The sequence below is a fragment of the Balaenoptera borealis genome (assembly GCF_965194805.1).
Source record: "Balaenoptera borealis genome assembly, chromosome: 20".
In the NCBI taxonomy this organism is placed as follows: Eukaryota; Metazoa; Chordata; class Mammalia; order Artiodactyla; family Balaenopteridae; genus Balaenoptera; species Balaenoptera borealis.
In genome coordinates, this window is record NC_138879.1 from 17,563,847 (window position 1) to 17,583,063 (window position 19,217).

Sequence of the window (19,217 nt, forward strand, 5' to 3'; positions counted from 1 at the left end):
TTCGAGCCCCGGTCTGGGAAGATCCCACATGCCGCGGAGCGACTGGGCCCGTGAGCCACAATTACTGAGCCTGCACGTCTGGAGCCTGTGCTCCACAACAAGAGAGGCCGCGATAGTGAGAGGCCCGCGCACCGCGATGAAGAGTGGCCCCCACTTGCCGCAACTAGAGAAAGCCCTCGCACAGAAACGAAGACCCAACACAAGCCATAAATAAATAAATAAAATTTAAATAAATAAATAAATAAAAATTAAAAAAAAAAAAATATTTTAAGTGGGACAGTAGGAATCTTATAATCAGGCATATATGGTTATTCAACTCTCTGAGCCTTCAGTGTCATATTTGTAAAATTAAAATCATTACCTACTCCTTAGTTATTTGAAGATTATATAATATACTCTACGCAAAGTGCTTAGCATAGTGTCTGGTTATGACCATTAAAAAATAAACACTCTTTTCTAGATCATAATATATCTAACAGTTCTTTATTAATTCAACTACAACTAATTCATTATACCTGTATAAATAAGGACTCTCCCTGAAATTACTTATCATGGAGTGCTACATTTCAGAAAAAAATTAAATGTAATTGGCATTTTCAAATCTATGGCTATAAACACACATATCTGGGAATAAGCATGCATGTATTAAGTATGTATTTTAGTAATCAAATAAGCAGAAGCAAAATTTGAATATAACCATAGCATGTATAAAACCGTAACAAGAAAAATCTTATACTCAAAACTACTAACAATATTCACTTTGACTATAAAAGTTTACTCATGACAATATATACCTACAAAGTTCATAACAAGATAGACCTATAAATTGGATTTTAAATGTCACGTTTTAAAAACCAATTAAGATATAATTTTGACTTAAGTAAAAAAAATTTCAGAACACAGTATGCTATCATTTATGAGCACACACACATTACATATGTATATATAGAAATATAGACACACACATATCCATATATCTATAGATATCCGTAGCTATATAGACACACACACATGAACAGATATACACATATATGTCTGTAAATGCATAGAACAATCTGAGGAAGGATACATACAAACCTGACAACTTTGTCTCCAGGCAGGAGAGCTGGAAGGCTGGAGAGGGGGAAAGCAGGCTTACTTAGTACTGCATATCTTTTGAATTTGGCATCATGTGTACATATTAACTATGAAAAAATTTTTAATTGTTTAAAAATATCTTTTTAAAGATATTCCTTTTGAGATCTTGGTCAAATTTTTATAGGAAGCCCATTTATCAAACAAATCTAATGAATAATGTGTTCTCATTCTGGGTTTTCCAAGTGTGGCTTATTGACAAGGAGGCACTCTTGCCTAGGTCTTTAGGACTTTGGCCAACCATAATTCAAAACCCATACTCATCTTTAGAAAACACAAAAGGTGCAGTGGCTCATGTTCTTTGTACAATGAGCCAGTGCAAAACACTCTAACTATAACCAAAAGAAGGCAGACACTCTTAATCACTGTACCACTTAGTCTCTGACAAAATTTGAGAACCTCTCTCACATGAGTTCTTCTAGAACAAAGAGTTTGTTCAATATTTGTGCAGGTATCCTATCTGGTCCAATACCTTTCCTTTAAATTACCCTGCTTACTTCCACAAAGAATATCAGGATCCTCAGGCCCCTTCATGAATCTGCTTTACTTCACTGTAATTTCCCCCCTCTCAGCTGGCCTTTCCCACTTTGTCATTTAATATGTTAATTCTGGTTCTCTCTTCTGCCATAATAGGCCTCAAGAGGGATACAATGCCTTTTATTTAGTAAACACCTACACCGCTATAAGGGAACCTACTGTTGCTGTTAAAGCCAATTTGTGTTATCAATGAATAACACAATGAGTAATTATAAGGTAACTCCTGCTCTCCTTATTAAAAAAATCTAGGTCAGGGACTTCCCTGGTGGTGCAGTGGTTAAGAGTCCGCCTGCCAACGCAGGGAACACGGGTTCGAGCCCTGGTCTGGGAAGATCCCACATGCCACGGAGCAACTAAGCCCGTGTGCCACAACTACTGAGCCTGCGCTCTAGAGCACGCGTGCTGCCCGCGCACCTAGAGCCCATGCTCTGCAACAAGAGAACTACCACAATAAGAAGCCTGCGCACCACAACGAAGGGTAGCCCCCCCCCCCCCCCCCCCCCCGCTCACAGCAACTAGAGAAAGCCCGCGAGCAGCTACAAAGACCCAACACAGACAAAATTAAATAAATAAATTTATTTAAAAAAAAAAAAAATCTAGGACAGAGTTTCTCCTAAATGAAAATTTCTAAATATGTCCACATGCACTTACAATCCTGTACTTCAACTTAATCTTTTATTCAATCTGTACTATGCTACATAAAGCAATAAATATAAAAAATAAAGAATAAATAAACAAACAATAGTTTCCTTCCTGTGAACCACAGGCTTCCTGTAGGGCCTCACTGATTCTTTGATCTCTTTCTTGCATTAACAACGTAAGTATAAAACATTACCTAGATACTGAAGTGTCTAACATTTTTTCAAATTTAAATAATACTAGTAGTCATAAAAATAAAATCTATTTTAAAGTACTACTAAATTCATAGAAGGTTGACCAAAAACTTAATCAACAGATACTAAACGTATCATTTCTACCATGTGAACTATCAAAAGGAGCACTGCATAGCAGTGGGGAAAGGATCGTGTTCTAGTAAATGGTACTGGGGCAACAGAATTCCCATTAAGGGGTAAAAGCCAAGCTGGATCTGGATTCACACCATACCTAAGAAGTAGATTGTGAAAGTCAAAACAATAAAGTTTTCAGAAGATAATATAGGAAGATATCTTCATGATGTTGGAAATAGGGAAAAAAATTTTAAGGACAAAAGAGCAATAATCATAAAGCAAAACAATGATAACTTTGACCCAATGAGAATTAAGAACTTCTGTACATTAAAAGGCACCATTGAGGGACTTCCCTGGTGGTGCAGTGGTTAAGAATCTGCCTGCCAGTGCAGGGGACACTGGTTCGAGCCCTGGTCCGGGAAGATCCCACATGCCACAGAGCGGCTAGGTCCGTGCACCACAACTACTGAGCCTGTGCTCTAGAGCCCACGAGCCACAACTACTGAGCCCGCGTGCCACAGCTACTGAAGTCTGTGCGCCTAGAGCCCTGCTCCACAACAAGAGAAGCCACCTCAATGAGAAGCCCACACACCGCAACAAAGAGAAGCCCCTACTCGACGCAACTAGAGAAAGCCCGCGTGCAGCAACGAAGACCCAACACAGCCAAAAATAAATAAAAACAAAAAACAAACAAAAACAAGGTAACTTGTAAAAAAAAAAAAAGGGGCACCATTAAGAAAGTAAAGATGCAGAAGATATTTGTAACACAAGAGGGGCAGAGAACTTATAACCAGAACATAAAAAGAATTCCTTTAAATTCTAAGAAAAAGACACAGAACCCAGTAGAAAAATGGGCAAAAAACTTTTAACAGATACATCACAATAGAGGAAATAAATATGTCCAATATACATATAAAAAGTAACCAACCTCATTAAAATCAGGAAATAAAAATTAAAACCTCCATCAGATACCCACCAAGTTAGCTAACAGCAAGAAGTCTGAAAATATCAAGTGTTAATGAGGACACAGAACAGATGGTATCCACTCCTGGAAGTAGTGTAACTGCTATAACCTAAAGATATGTATACCCTATAACCTAGCAAGACCACTCCTAGGCATATATTTTATGGAAAAGTGTGCTTATGTGCACCAGCCTGAACATTAAGTACACAGCAGCACTGTGCACAGTAGCCCCAAACTGAAACAGTCCAGATGTTCATCAACGTCCACCAGTGGGAGAATGGATAAATACATTCAGTATATTCCTATAATGGAATACAGGGCACTGCAGCTACACAAAATGACATGGATAAATCTTTAAAACTTAATACTGAATGAAAGCAACCACACAGTATTTACTGTGATTCCATTTATATAAAATACAAAAAAAAAAGGGTAAATTAAGCTATATTGCTCAGGGATGCACACTTACATTGTCACACTATAAAGCAAATTAAGAAAATTACTGAGGACTTCCCTGGTGGCGCAGCGGATAAGACTCTGCACTCCCAATGCAGGGGGTGCAGGTTTGATCCCTGGTCAGGGAACTAGATCCCACATGCATGCCGCAACTAAGAGTTCGCATGCCACAACTAAGGAGCCCATGTGCCACAACTAAGGAGCCCACCTGCCACAACTAAGGAGCCCACATGCTGCAAGTAAGACCCGGAGCAACCAAATAAATAAATAAATATTTTTAAAAAGAAAAAGAAAATTCCTACCTCAAAAGTCAAAGTAAGGTAGTCTCTTTGGGGAAGGAGAGGATGTGATCAGAAGGGGCCATGTGAGAGGTTCTTAGGGTTATAGCACTAAGCTGTAAAATTGTTATATGCATTTTTCTGAGGTAATGATAATTTTCACAATAAAAAGTTTATAATTTTTAAGGAGAGGGGGTCATACTAAAAACAGATGGATACCATCTACCCTAACCCCAAAACATTTCTTATAGTGTTTTAAACACAACTAAACCAATTCAGTAAAACAGATTTAAAAGACGAAAATTGTTTACTCCATAGATGCTGAAAACACAATAAAAGTTCAGTAGCCGCTCTTGATAGAAACTCTTAATAAAATAGGTATAGATAAAAGTTCAATGCTTGCAAGTGATAAGACTATACGTCAGGAAAATCTAAAAGAGTCAACTGAGAAACTATTAGAAATAAAAAGAAAATTTAGTAAGGTAGCATAATACAAAATTAATATAGAGGGATCAAGAACCTCGTATATCTCATAACTAGAAGATATAATGGAAGATAAGACACCATTCATAATAGCAACAAAAAGTATAAAACACCTAGGAATATATTTAATAAGAAATATGTAAAATCTTTATGAAGAAAATTTTAAACACTACTTAAAGACACAGAAGACAAACAATGGAAAGGTAAATAATATTCTTAGTTGGGGATATATCTTAAATATTGTTAATTCTCTTAAGTTACATATCATATGATCCCAATAAAAATACTAACAGGATTTTTTTCATTTTATAATTATGCAATCTGACTCCAATGTCCATATGCAAAAATAAATAAGAGGAACTAAATGAATTCAGAAAAAAAAAGTGTAACAAGAGGGCTTGCTCTACCAGACATTAGAACATATTACAAAGTTACAGTAACTATAATAAGTATGGAACTAAACTCAGGAATACAGAGCATATTTAAAAAGTAAGAAGAAGAATCAAATACGTATATAATTTAGTATATGATAAAGGTGGCAATTGGATGTGGGGAAAAAGATGGACTATTCCATAAATGGTGTCGGAGCAAAACTTTAAGTTGTATTCGTACCTTATACCTATTAGGAAAATTCCAGATGGAACAAAGATTTATATGTAAAAACAGGAACTACTAAAATACTGATTTAAAAAAATAATCTCTGGCTGGCAAAAGCCTTTCTAAATATGTCTTAAGCACATGAAAAGATGCTCAACACCACTAATTATTAGAGAAATGTAAATCAAAACAACAATGAGACTATCACCTCACACCTATGTCAGAATGGCTATCACCAAAAGGTCTACAACTAATATATGTTGGCAAGGATGTGGAGAAAAGGCAGCTCTTGTACACTGTTGGTGGGAATGTAAATTGGTGCAGCCGCTATGGAACAGTACGGAGGTTCCTCAAAAAACTAAAAATAGAACTACCATATGATCCAGCAATTCCACTCCTGGGTATGAATACAGAAAAAACAAAAACACTCATTCAAAAAGATATGCGCACCCCAATGTTCACAGTAGCACTATTTACAACAGCCAAGACACGGAAGCAGCCCAAGTGCCCACCAACAGACGAACAAATAAAGATGTGCTCCAGGGACTTCCCTGGAGATCCAGTGGTTAAGACTCCATGCTTCCACTTCAGGGGACACGGGTTTGATACACACACACACACACACACACACACTCACACACACACACACATATATATACACACACACAATGGAAAATTAGCCATAAAAAGGAATGAAATTCTGCGATTTGCAGCAATGTCGATGGACCTAGAGATTATGCTTAGTGAAATATGACAGGCTGAGAAAGACAAATACTGTATGATAATCATTTATATATGGAATCTAAAAAATAATACAAATGAATATATATGCAAAACAGAAACAGACTCACAGATATAGAAAACTAGTGGTTACCAAAGGGGAGACAGAGGTAGGAGGGGCAAGACAGGCATATGAGATTAACAGATACAAACTACTATGTATAAAATAGATAAGCAACAAGGATATATTGTATAGCGCAGGAAATTATAGCCATTATCTTGTAATAACTTTTAATGGAGTATAATCTGAAAAATACTGAATCATTATGCTGTACACCTGAAGCTAACATAATATTACAAATCAACTCTACTTCAATTAACATTTTTAAATTTGTTTTAATAATTAAATGTCTTAAGATCTAGAAGTTATAAAAGAAACAAATACACTAAATACAAAAACACCTGGGCATTATAAAAATAACCATAAGCAAAAATCAAGACATATGACAAATCGGGGAAAAAATACTACAACCCATATTATGGAAAAAGTTAAATCAGTAAAAAAGGGCGGCACCCAAGTAAAATGGACAATGACTTGAACAGATTACAGAAAAGTGAAATACAAATGGCTTTTTAAATATATGAAAAGATTTTAATTTTACAATATAAAGAAATGCAAAGTAAAGGCAGTGCAAAATAATCATTTTTTACCATCAGATTAACAAAGATCAAAAAATTTGAGAAGATATGCTGCTGAGCAGGGTGTCTGACTAACAACCTGGTAGATGTTGATACAATCTCTATAAAGTGCAATTTGACAATATCAATCAAAATCACAAATATAAATACCTTCGGACCCAGCAATTCCACTTCCAGGAATTTATCCTAGATAAATGATATGAGATATGTACAATACTATTCATTGCAGCATAGATTCTTAATGATTTATGATAAATTCATTCCATTTAATTATAAAAAGGGGACTTTCCTGGCAGTGCAGTGGTTAAGAATCTGCCTGCCAGTGCAGGGGACACAGGTTCAATCCCTGGTCCGGGAAGATCCCACATGCCGCAGAGCAACTAAGCCCGTGCGCCACAGCTACTGAGCCTGCTCTCTAGAGCCCGTGAGCCACAACTACTGAGCCCACGTGCCACAACTACTGAAGCCCGTGTGCCTAGAGCCCATGCTCTGCAACGAGAAGCCACCGCAGTGAGAAGCCTGCGCACTACAACGAAGAGTAGCCCCCACTCGCCACAACTAGAGGAAGCCCGCGTGCAGCAATGAAGACCCAACACAGCCAAAAATAAATAAATAAATAAATAAATAAATTTTAAGAATCATAAAAAGGAGGAAGCTCTTTTTTTTTAATATGCCACTTTTTTTTTTTTGGCTGTGTTGCGTGTTCATTGCTGCGTGCAGGCTTTCTCTAGTTGCGGCGAGCAGGGGCTACTCTTCGTTGCGGTGAACAGGCTTCTCACTGCTGTGGCTTCTCTTGTTGCAGGGCACGGGCTCCAGGCATGGAGGCTTCAGTAGTTGCAAAATGCAGGCTCAGTAGTTGCAGCACGCAGGCCCCTAGAGCGCGTGGACTTCAGTAGTTGTGGTGCGTGAGCTCAGTAGTTGCGGTGCATGAGCTCAGTAGTTGCGGTGCATGGGCTTCAGTAGTTGTAGCATGTGGGCTCTAGAGCACAGGCTCAGTAGTTGTGGCATACGGGCTTAGTTGTTCTGCCACATGTGGGATCTTCCCAGACCAGGGATCGAACCCGTGTCCCCTGCATTGGCAGGCAGATTCTTAACCACTGCACCACCAGGGAAGCCCCAGAAGCTCTTTATGTACTGATTTATAACAAGCTCCAAGATAAGCAAAGTACAGAACAGTTTTTCAGAAGATGCTACATTTATATTAAGAAGGAGTTTACAATTAACTAAAGTTGTTATTTCACCAGTAAAATTTAGCAGAAGCAATCAGATTTTTTAAATTAATTTTTATTGGAAGAAGCAATAAGTTTTAAGTTTAGAACAACACCTCTTCTTCCTCACTTCATTTAACATTTTAATGTTAGCCCTCTACATACACATATACACTCTCTTCCTCCCTCTCTCTGTATCAAAAAAGCCTTCTTATATTAATATTTGAGCATGATTGGGACTTCCCTGGTGGTGCAATGGTTAAGAATCCGTCTGCCAATGCAGGGTACACGGGTTCAAGCCCTGGTCTGGGAAGATCTCACATGCCACAGAGCAACTAAGCCCATGCGCCACAACTACTGAGCCTGCGCCCTAGAGCCCGTGAACCACGACTACGGAGCCCACATGCCACAACTACTGAAGCCGATGCGCCTAGAGCCCGTGCTCTGCAACAGGAGAAGCCACCACAATAAGAAGCTCCCACACCACAATGAAGAGTAGCCCCCGTTTGCCATAACTAGAGAAAGCCTGCACGCAGCAACAAAGACCCAATGCAGCCAAAAATAAATATATAAATAAATTTATTTTAAAAATATTTGAGCATGATAATCTTGGATTGAAAGGCAATCATTAGTTGAGCCATGATACACTTTTCTCCCTCTTATGTTTAAACATGGTGAAATTTAATCACAGAAAAGGAAGTACAAAGAGAGAACTACAAGGTGGTACACTCAGGAGGCCACATTTTTTAAAAGATTGAAATAGAAAAAACATACAGGGGCTTCCCTGGTGGCGCAGTGGTTGAGAATCTGCCTGCTAATGCAGGGGACACGGGTTCGAGCCCTGGTCTGGGAAGATCCCACATGCCGCGGAGCAGCTAGGCCCGTGAGCCACAACTGCTGAGCCTGCGCGTCTGGAGCCTGTGCTCCGCAACAAGAGAGGCCGCGATAGTGAGAGGCCCACGCACCGCGATGAAGAGTGGCCCCCGCTTGCCGCAACTGGAGAAAGCCCTCGCACAGAAACGAAGACCCAACACAGCCAAAAATAAATTAATTAATTTAAAAAAAAAGAAAAAACATACAGAAAGTCAGCCAAAGTTGTCATTGCTTATGTCATATAAACAGGCCTCTAATGGATTCTGCTCTCGTATTATATTGAGATACAAATGTAAAATCTTCTAAAAATCCCAATATTAGAAGCTTCAATTCAACTGTACTTTAAAAGTTCCTTTATATATTGTCTATTTGGAACTCAGAATGTCATTTCCTCCAGGCTACTGCTGTATGTAAGTAACAGGAAACCTAGCCCACATAATTCTATATAGCCCACATATGTCTGTATAGTTCAGTACTAGATTAAACATGTGATGAGGTTTTATTTTGTTTTTTGGCAACCTACCTACCATATTGTTTCTGTGGTTTTAGAAACCATTCTGGTGTATGCACAGTTACAGATCAAGCAGTAACTATATTCACAGTTCCATATTTTGAAATGGATTTATATAATATAGTAATGATCCTACCCCATTAGGCTATCTAAAAAGTCTAAAGAGAATTAGCCATATACCAAATACAAATCAGGCCCAAGAGAACAAAGAAATCCCTTCTAGAGTATACCTATTTTAAATAAATGACTGTTGTATATTTAGTTAAAATGACTTATCATTAGTACAAGTACTAGAGTAACACAAAGACACAGATTGTAGACCTGGTTCTGCCGCTGATTATGTGGTCTTACAGTATTACTTAACCTGTCTGGATCTCAGTTTCTTCACCTATAAAACAATTAGGAACTTTATTTCAAGTAATGGTGTAGTATATAATTTAAACAAATTCTCCCTCTCACTTACCCAACTCCCTCAAAACTAAAAAAGTTAGATAGGGGTTAAAAAACCTCTTCTTAGAAGCATCAAAAAGCAAAAAGATAAGGAAGTCAAGATGAAGAAGAAACAGGATTACAAAATTAGGAAGCTATCCCATGCCAGGTCACTGTTGTTCTAGTCATTTGTTGATTTGGTAGACATGCCTTAGAGGCTGAGTCTAGTAGGCCCTTGGGACAAAAGTTGGAATTCAGGGTCCATCAAGACTGGTGGGGAGGGGTCCTGGCAAACCAGTTCCTCCTTTGGACCTGAACCTCAAAAGGCAATAACCTCATAGTAAAGGTGACTAAGAAGAAAACTAGTCCACACATGGAATGCAGTAAGACTTCAGAAAATCTGAAGCCCTGATATTGGAAAAAGATTATAACTGAGTACTAGTGACCCCCAGATGAAGTAAACAAAAATCTTCCCTAGACAAAGAAAATATCATCTTATTTTGACAATACAATTTTCCTAATTTAACATATAATAATCAAATAAACCCTGGCACATCAGAGGACAAGACAAATTAAATGAAAACAGTTAAAACAATGGACAATAAAACAGGAGTCCCCAGGTATTAGCAGATATATTTATATACTTTCTTACTATGTTCAAGAAGATAAAAGTGGGGCTTCCTTGGTGGTGCAGTGGTTAAGAATCCGCCTGCCAATGCAGGGCACACGGGTTCGAGCCCTGGTCCAGGAAGATCCCACATGCCACGGAGCAACTAAGCCCGTGCGCCACAACTACTGAGCCTGCGCTCTAGAGCCCGCGAGCCACAACTACTGAGCCCACGTGCCACAACTACTGAAGCCCACGTGCCTAGAGGCAGTGCTCTGCAACAAGAGAAGCCACCGCAATGAGAAGCCCACGCACCGCAATGAAGAGTAGCCCCCGCTCGCCACAACTAGAGAAAGCCCGCACGCAGCAACAAAGACCCAGTGCAGCCAAAAATAAATAAATAAAATAAATAAATTTATTAAAAAAAAAAAAATAGGAAGATAAAAGCCCAAGCTTGAAAAATCTGGCAGAGAATGACAAGCTACCCCTGCCAAAAAAACCACAAAAACAACCTGTACACTTGGAAAAATAAATTATAGAACAAAAATATACAATAACAAAAAATGAAACAAAACACAAAGAAAAACACCTTCAACGGACAATCTTAAAAGCAGACTAGGGACTTCCCTGGTGGTGAAGTGGTTAAGAATCTGCCTGCCAATGTAGGGGACATGGGTTCGAGCCCATCCGGGAAGATCCCACATGCCGCGGAGCAACTAAGCCCATGCGCCACAACTACTGAGCCTGCACTCTAGAGCCTGCAAGCCACAACTACTGATCCTGAGTGCCACAACTACTGAGTCCGCGTGCCACAACTACTGAAGCCTGCATGCCTACAGCCCATGCTCCGCAACAAGAGAAGCCACCGCAATGAGATGCCTGCACACCGCAACGAACAGTAGCCTCCACTAGCCGCAACTAGACAAAGCCCATGTGCAGCAACAAAGACCCAATGCAGCCAAAAATAAATAAATAAATAAATTTATTTTTTTAAAAAAGCTAATTAGATACAGCTGAGGAAAGAATTAATGAGTTGGAAGATAAACCAGAATAAAAGATCCAAACAAAGCACATAATAACAAACGAATAAAAAATACAGGGAAGGATAAGAAAGATGGAGGATCTGTTAGGAGAACAAACATACCTTTAACTGGAATCTCAGGAGCGCAGATGAGAGGACAGAATGGAGCAGAAGCAGTATCTGAAGAGATAATGACCAAGACCATTCTAAAACCAATTAAAAGATATTAAGCTATAGATTCACCAAGCCCTTCAAATCCCAAGCAGGCTACCTAAAAAGGAACCCAACTGCATACAGTATAGTTAAACTTCAGAAAAACAAAGACTATGATCATCTGGGGTAGGGAGGTTTCGAGGAGGGCTATTTTTAAAGAAATAACAGCCTGAGAGCTGACTTCTTAAGATCAACAATGGAAGAAAGAGAACAGCTAGAATAAAAGAGTCAATGTACTGGAAGAAAATAATTGCAATCTAGAGTTTTATAGCCAGCAAAAAATAATCCTCGAAAATGAACTTTAAAACCCAGGCACCTATGGTCAATTAATGTATGACAAAGGAGGCAAGAATATACAATGGAGGGGCTTCCCAGGTGGTCCAGTGCATAAGACTCCACACTCCCAATACAGGGCACCCAGGTTCAATCCCTGGTCAGGGAACAAGATCCCGCATGCATGTCACAACTAAGAAGCCTGCATGCTACAACCAAGAAGTCCACATGCTGCAACTAAAAGATCCCGCATGCTGCAACTAAGACCTGGCGCAGCCATAAATAAATAAATAAATAAATATTTTTTAAAAAGAATATACAATGGAGAAAAGACAGTCTCTTCAGTAAGTGGTGCCAAAAAAAAGGGACAGCTACATGTCAAACAATGAGATTAGAATATTTCCTTAAACCATATACAAAAATAAACTCAAAATGGATTAAAGACTTAAATGTAAGACTTAAAACCATAAAACTCCTAGAAAAGAACATGGGCAGAACACTCTTTGACATCACAGCAATATTTTGGGGGGTCTGTCTCATAAAGCAAAAGAAATAAAAGCAAACATAAACAAATGGGACCTAATTAAACTTAAAAGTTTTTGCACAGCAAAGGAAACCATCGATAAAATGAAAAGATAACCTTTGGAATGGGAGAAAATATTTGCAAATGACATAAACAACAAGGGATTAATATTCAAAATATATAAACAGCTCATACAACTCAATATCAAAAGAACAAATAACCCAATCAAAAAATAGGAAGAAAGCCAGAATAGACATTTTTCCAAAAAAGATATACAGGTGGCTAACAAGCACATGAAAAGATGTCCCAAATTGCTAGTTATTAGAGAAATACAAATCAAAACAACAATGAGATACCACCTCACACCTGTCAGAATGGCTATCATCAAAAAGTCTACAAATAATAAATGTTGGCAAAGATGTGGAGAAAAGGGAACCCTTGTACACTGTTGGTGGGAATGTAAATTGGTGCAGTCACTATGGAAAACAGTATGGAGGTTCCTTAAAAAAACAAAAACAGAACTACCATATGATCCAGCAATTCCACTCTTAGGTTATGTATACAAAAAAAAAAAAAAAGAAAACACTAATTTGAAAAGATACATGTACCCCAATGTTTACAGCAGCATTATTTACAACAGCCAAGATATGGGAGCAACCCAAGTGTCCATCAACAGATGAATGAAAGATGTAATTTATATATAACAGAAACTTAGCCATAAAAAAGAATAAAACCCTTCCATTTGCAATATGTGATGAGTCAGAGAAAGACAAATACTGTACATTATCACTTATACTTGGAATTCTAAAAAATAAAACAGGGCTTCCCTGGTGGCTCAGTGGTTAAGAATCCACCTGCCAACGCAGGGCACATGGGTTCGAGCCCTGGTCCAGGAAGAATCCACGTGCCACAGAGCAACTCAGCTCACGCGCCACAACTACTGAGCCTGCGCTCTACAGCCTGTGAGCCACAACTACTGAGCCCACGTGCCACAACTACTGAAGCCCGTGCGCCTAGAGCCAGTGCTCTGCAACAAGAGAAGCCACCGCAATGAGAAGCCCGCACACCGCAACAAAGAGTAGCCCCCACTCACCTCAATTAGAGAAAGCCCACGCGCAGCAACGAAGACCCAATGCAGCCAAAAAATAAATAAATAAAATAAATAAATTTATTTTAAAAATAAAAATAAAAATAAATAAAACAAATGAATTTACGTAACAAAACTCACAGTTATAAAGAACTAGTGATTGCCAATGGACAGAGAGAAGTGGGGAGGAGCAAGATAGGGGTATGGAATTAAGAAATACAAACTACCACGTATAAAGTAGATAAGCAACAAGGATATCTTGCATGGCACAGAGAAATAAAGCCATTATTTTGTAATAACTTGAAATGGAGTATAATCTATAAAAATGCTGAATTGCTACGCTGTACACCTGAAACTAATACTGTAAATCAACTACAATTAAAACAACGTAGGAGGGCTTCCCTGGTGGCGCAGTGGTTAAGAATCCGCCTGCCAGTGCAGGGGACACGGGTTCGAGCCCTGGTCCAGGAAGATCCCACATGCCGCAGAGCAACTAAGCCTGTGTGCTACAACTACTGAGCCTGCGTTCTAGAGCCCGCATGCCACAACTACTGAAGCCTGTGCACCTAGAGCCCGTGCTCCGCAACAAGGGAAGCCACCGCAATGAGATGCCCGCACACCACGATTAAGAGTAGCTCCCGGACTTCCCTGGTGGCGCAGTGGTTGAGAGTCTGCCTGCCAATGCAGGGGACATGGGTTCGAGCCCTGGTCTGGGAAGACCCCACATGCTGCGGAGCAACTGGGCCCGTGAGCCACAATTACTGAGCCTGCGTGTCTGGAGCCTGTGCTCCGCAACAAGAGAGGCCACAATAGTGAGAGGCCCGTGCACCGCGATGAAGAGTGGCCCCCGCTTGCTGCAACTAGAGAAAGCCTTCGCACAGAAACGAAGACCCAACACAGCCAAAAATACATAAAAATAAATAAATAAAAAAAATTTAAAAAAAAAGAGTAGCTCCCACTCGCCACAACTAGAGAAAGCCCGTGCACAGCAACAAAGACCCAACTCAGCCAAAAATAAATAAATAAATAAATAAATAAATAAATTTATTTAAAAAAAAATGTAGGAATTCAAAATGAAGGTAAAAAAATAAGGTAAAGCAAAGATATGCTCAAAGAAACAAAAACAGACTTTGCCATCAACAGACCCACATTAAACATTACAAAGGGTATTCTTCAAACAGAAAAAGAATGATTCTAAAAGGATTACTGGAATAAAGAACAACAAAAATAGTAAATATTTGGGTAAAGCTAAATGAACATTATACTATATAACAGTAATAATGTCTTTATTATTTAACTAAATATACATACATACATAAGAAAATTAAACTACACCACAATAATACCATGTAAATCAGAGGGAGATAAATGGAGATTAAGTGCGCTAAGATCCTTGTATAATCCAGGAGAAGGGTAAAATGATCAATTAACACTGGATCTTTTTTTAAGTCAGGGGTGGCTGTTATAATTCCTGGGGTATTGACACACATCCAAAAAACAACAACAATAAAAAAATTTCTTTTAACTTTTCTAATTAAGAGAATGTGAGAATGTACATAAGAAAATGGTAGATTTAAAGCCAAATAACAGTAGTTACATTAAACGTAAATGGATTAATAAATGCTTTATTTAGAAGGCAAAGATTTTCAGACTGGATTTAAAAAGAAAAAAAAAGTACAATGAGCTGTTTATGTGAGATATACCTAAAACATAAAGATTCAAAAATAGTGAAGGTAGGGCTTCCCTGGTGGCGCAGTGGTTGAGAATCTGCCTGCCAACACAGGGGACATGGGTTCGAGCCCTGGTCTGGGAAGATCCCACATGCCGCGGAGCGACTAGGCCCGTGAGCCACAATTGCTGAGCCTGCGCGTCTGAAGCCTGTGCTCCGCAACAAGAGAGGCCGCGATAGTGAGAGGCCCGTGCACCGCAATGAAGAGTGGCCCCCATTTGCCGCAACTAGAGAAAGCCCTCGCACAGAAACGAAGACCCAACACAGCCATAAATAAATAAATAAATAAATTTTTTTTTTTAAAGTGAAGGTAAAGAATGAGAAAAAAATTACATGCAAAGGTTAACCAAAACAAGCAAGAGGAAAAAAAATCAGTAAAAATGAAAGATTTAAACAAAATTAACAAACTTGACTTAGTAAGACATACATAAAACATTACATCCAACAGCTATACTCTTTTGAAGCACACACAAGCATTTTAAAAGTTGACCATATCTTGGGTCATACAGCAAGTCTTAAAAGTCTAAAGGACTGAAATCATATGTTTCCTGACCATAATACAATTAAACTAGAAAATCTCCAGGTACATCTAAACATTCCAGATCAAAAATCACAAAATATTTTGAATATAATGATAAAAACACTAAATGTCAAAAACTGTAGAGGCAGATCAGTGCTTGCCTGGGGATGAGGAGAAGGGGAGAAATGGATTACAAAGGGACATGAGGAAACACTGTGGGGGTGATGGATATGTTCATTACCCTTGTTGCATTCATAGGTCAAAAAGTACCCAATTACACATTTTAATATATGCAGATTATTGTATATGAATATTGACTATACCTTCACAAAGCTATTAAGGGGGGTGGGGGGGAGGAGAGGAGTGAAGGAGGAGGAGCAGCAGCAGCAGCAAGCAACAAGAGCTACAGTCACTGCCTGAGAATTTCCCCCAAAACAAACCAACCAAAAAAAGTGGGTGATACAGCTAAAAGCAGTATATGTTTAGGGGGAAAATTTACAGCTTTAAGTGAATATACTAGAAAAGCAATTAATAAGCCAAGTATCCATCTCAAGAAGTTAAAAAAAAAAAACTACAAAATAAACCCAAAGAAAGTAGAGGGAAATAATAAAGATAAGAGCAAAAATTAAGGAAATAGAAAATAAAAATTCAGTTGAGGATTTAAAAAATCAAAAGTCAGTTTTTTGAAAAAACTAGTAAGGGACTTCCCTGGTGGTCCAGTGGTTAAGAATCCGCCTTCCAATGCCGGGGATGCAGGTGGGGGACGCAGGTTCGATCCCTGGTCGGGGAACTAAGATCCCACATGCCGGGGGGCAACTAACCCACATGCCACAACTACTGAGCCCACATGCTCTGCAGCCCACACAACACAACTAGAGAGAAGCCTGCACGCCGCAACGAAGATCCTGCGTGCTGCAACTAAGACCCAATGCCAAATAAATTAAATTTTTTAAAAAAGACTAATAAAATGGACAAATATCTGGGGATTAAGGGGAGGAAAAAGAGAAGGCACAAATAACTAAAATATATAAATATAATAAGTTTATAAAATTATTATTTATAATAGAATATATACATAGAAAAATAAAATAATATTTTATTATAAGGGATCTGGAAGCGAAGATCCCTTGTACTTCTAAAAATTTGAAACTATTTACAGCGGAGGTTTTCCAAGCAATATTCTGTGGCAGTTCCAAATATGAATTACAGGCTTGCCAAAATATTGATTTCCTTGGCCCTTGTGGTAGCCAATAGGTATTGAGCAATGAGAGGCCTCTGACACCCTCCTCGCGTGAGCCTCTTCTTTCTGGTGTACCAAGAAAACATCCTTTTCTATTAACATCTTGGGGAAAAAAAGGTTAAGAAGCACTGATTTGGAGAACTAACTCTTCAGTTTAGCATTTAAGAACAAGCATATGTATTATGAAGAAAGACAAAACATACTGAACAAGTGGTGGCAAGGATATGGAGAAAAGGGAACCTCTGTAATACTGCTGGTGGGAATGTAAATTCGTACAGCCATTATGGAAAACAGTACAAAGGTTCTTCAAAAAATTAAAAACAACTATTTTATGATCCAGCAATCTCACTTTCGGGTATACAACATAAAGGAATGAAATCAATATCTCCCATGTTCATTGCAGCATTACTCACAATAGCTATGATATGGAAACAAACTAAATGTCTGTCAGTGATGGATGAATGGATAAAGAAAATATGTTTATGTGTGTGTGCGCGTATATATATATATATATATATGTATATATATATATATATATATATACGCGCACACACAGACACATATATACACACATACATACACACAATGGAATACTATTCAGTCTTAAAAAAGAAGGAAATCCTGCCATTTGTGACAACATGGATGAAGCTGGAGGACATTACGCTAAATGAAATAGGCCAGACACAGAAAGACAAATACTGCGTGATACCACATATGCGGAATCTAAAATAATCAAACTCACAGAAGCAGAAAGTAGAATGCTGGCTGCCAGGAGCTGGAGGGAGGGGGAAACGGGGAGATATTGGTCAAAGGGCACAAAGTTTCAGTTACGCAAGATGACTAAGTTCTGGAAATCTAATATACAGCAATGTATCTACTGCTGTACTGCATGCTTGAAATTTGCTAATAGGGTAGATCTTAAGTGTTCTCACCACAAAAAACAAAACAAAACAAAAAAAACAGAAAATGGTAAATATGTGAGGTGATGGACATGTTAATTAGCTTGTGATGATTATTTCACAATGTATATGTATATCAAAACATCAAGTTGTATACCTTAAAGATATGTAATTTTTTGTTAATTATACTTCAATAAAACTGGAAAAAACAATAGCATATAATACAATATTATATAATGCTATGGAATCAGTTTTTCTCTCCATTTAATCTAAAAAGTACGTAATTTACAATTTTTACACTCTGCATTTCCTTAATATTTAAAACACTGTACAGAATCTTTACAATTAGTAAATATCTTGATTGTATTCCTCAAAGGGAAGTAAAATACAAATTAAAGCTAATGAAAAGTAATCCCCAATACAATTTTGTTTGTTACACATAAAGTCAATAGAATAAGCATATGAAGAAATTCAGGGGACTTCCCTGGTGGCACAGTGGTTAAGAATCCGCCTGCCAATGCAGGAGACATGGGTTCGAGCCCTAGTCCAGGAAGATCCCACATGCCGCGGAGTAACTAAGCCTGTGCACCACAACTACTGAGCCTGCGCCCTAGAGCCCACAAGCCACAACTACGGAAGCCCACGTGCCTAGAGCCCGTGCTCCGCAAGAAGAGAAGCCACTGCAATGAGAAGCCCGTGCACCACAACAAAGAGTAGCCTCCACTCGCCACAACTAGAGAAAGCCCACGCACAGCAATGAAGACCCAACGCAGCCAAAAATAAATAATAAAGTAAAAAAAAAAAAAAAGAAAAGAAATTCAGGCCCCAAAAATGACAGACTTATTACTCCACTTCTTTACATTTTGCTTTAGTTCACTCAATAAATATTTATTGAACACCTACTATATGTCAGATACCATGGAAGACCACAGTTGAAAAAGAATGAATCACGGCTCTTAGTCCTTAAGGAACTTAGATTCTAATAAGAAGTAGCACAGACACAAACAGATAATTAAAATATGGTGTGGAGACTTCCCTGTTGGCGCGGTGGTTAAGAATCCGCCTGCCAATGCAGGGGACATGGTTCTATCCCTGGTCCAGGAAGATCCTACATGCCACAGAGCAACTAAGCCCATGTGCCACAACTACTGAGCCTGCGCTCTAGAGCCCACGAGCCACACAACTACTGAGCCCATGCACCACAACTACTGAAGCCCGCACACTGCAACAGAGTAGCCCCCACTTGCCGCAGCTAGAGAAAGCCTGCAC

At 38.7% G+C, this 19,217-nt stretch overlaps 1 protein-coding gene across 3 annotated transcripts in view; it reads right to left on the reverse strand.

Moving 5' to 3' along the window:
* The window catches only part of NPEPPS (aminopeptidase puromycin sensitive), a 103,538-nt gene that overhangs the window by 53,164 nt on the left and 31,157 nt on the right, over nt 1-19,217 (reverse strand). For 2 of the 3 annotated variants that reach the window (XM_082373461.1, XM_082373463.1), the window contains exon 3: nt 11,588-11,644. The exons of the other annotated variant lie outside the window; for it this stretch is intronic. In XM_082373461.1, the coding sequence (XP_082229587.1) occupies nt 11,588-11,644 (57 nt within the window). The remainder of the gene's footprint in view (nt 1-11,587; nt 11,645-19,217) is intronic. 3 annotated transcript variants of the gene reach the window in all.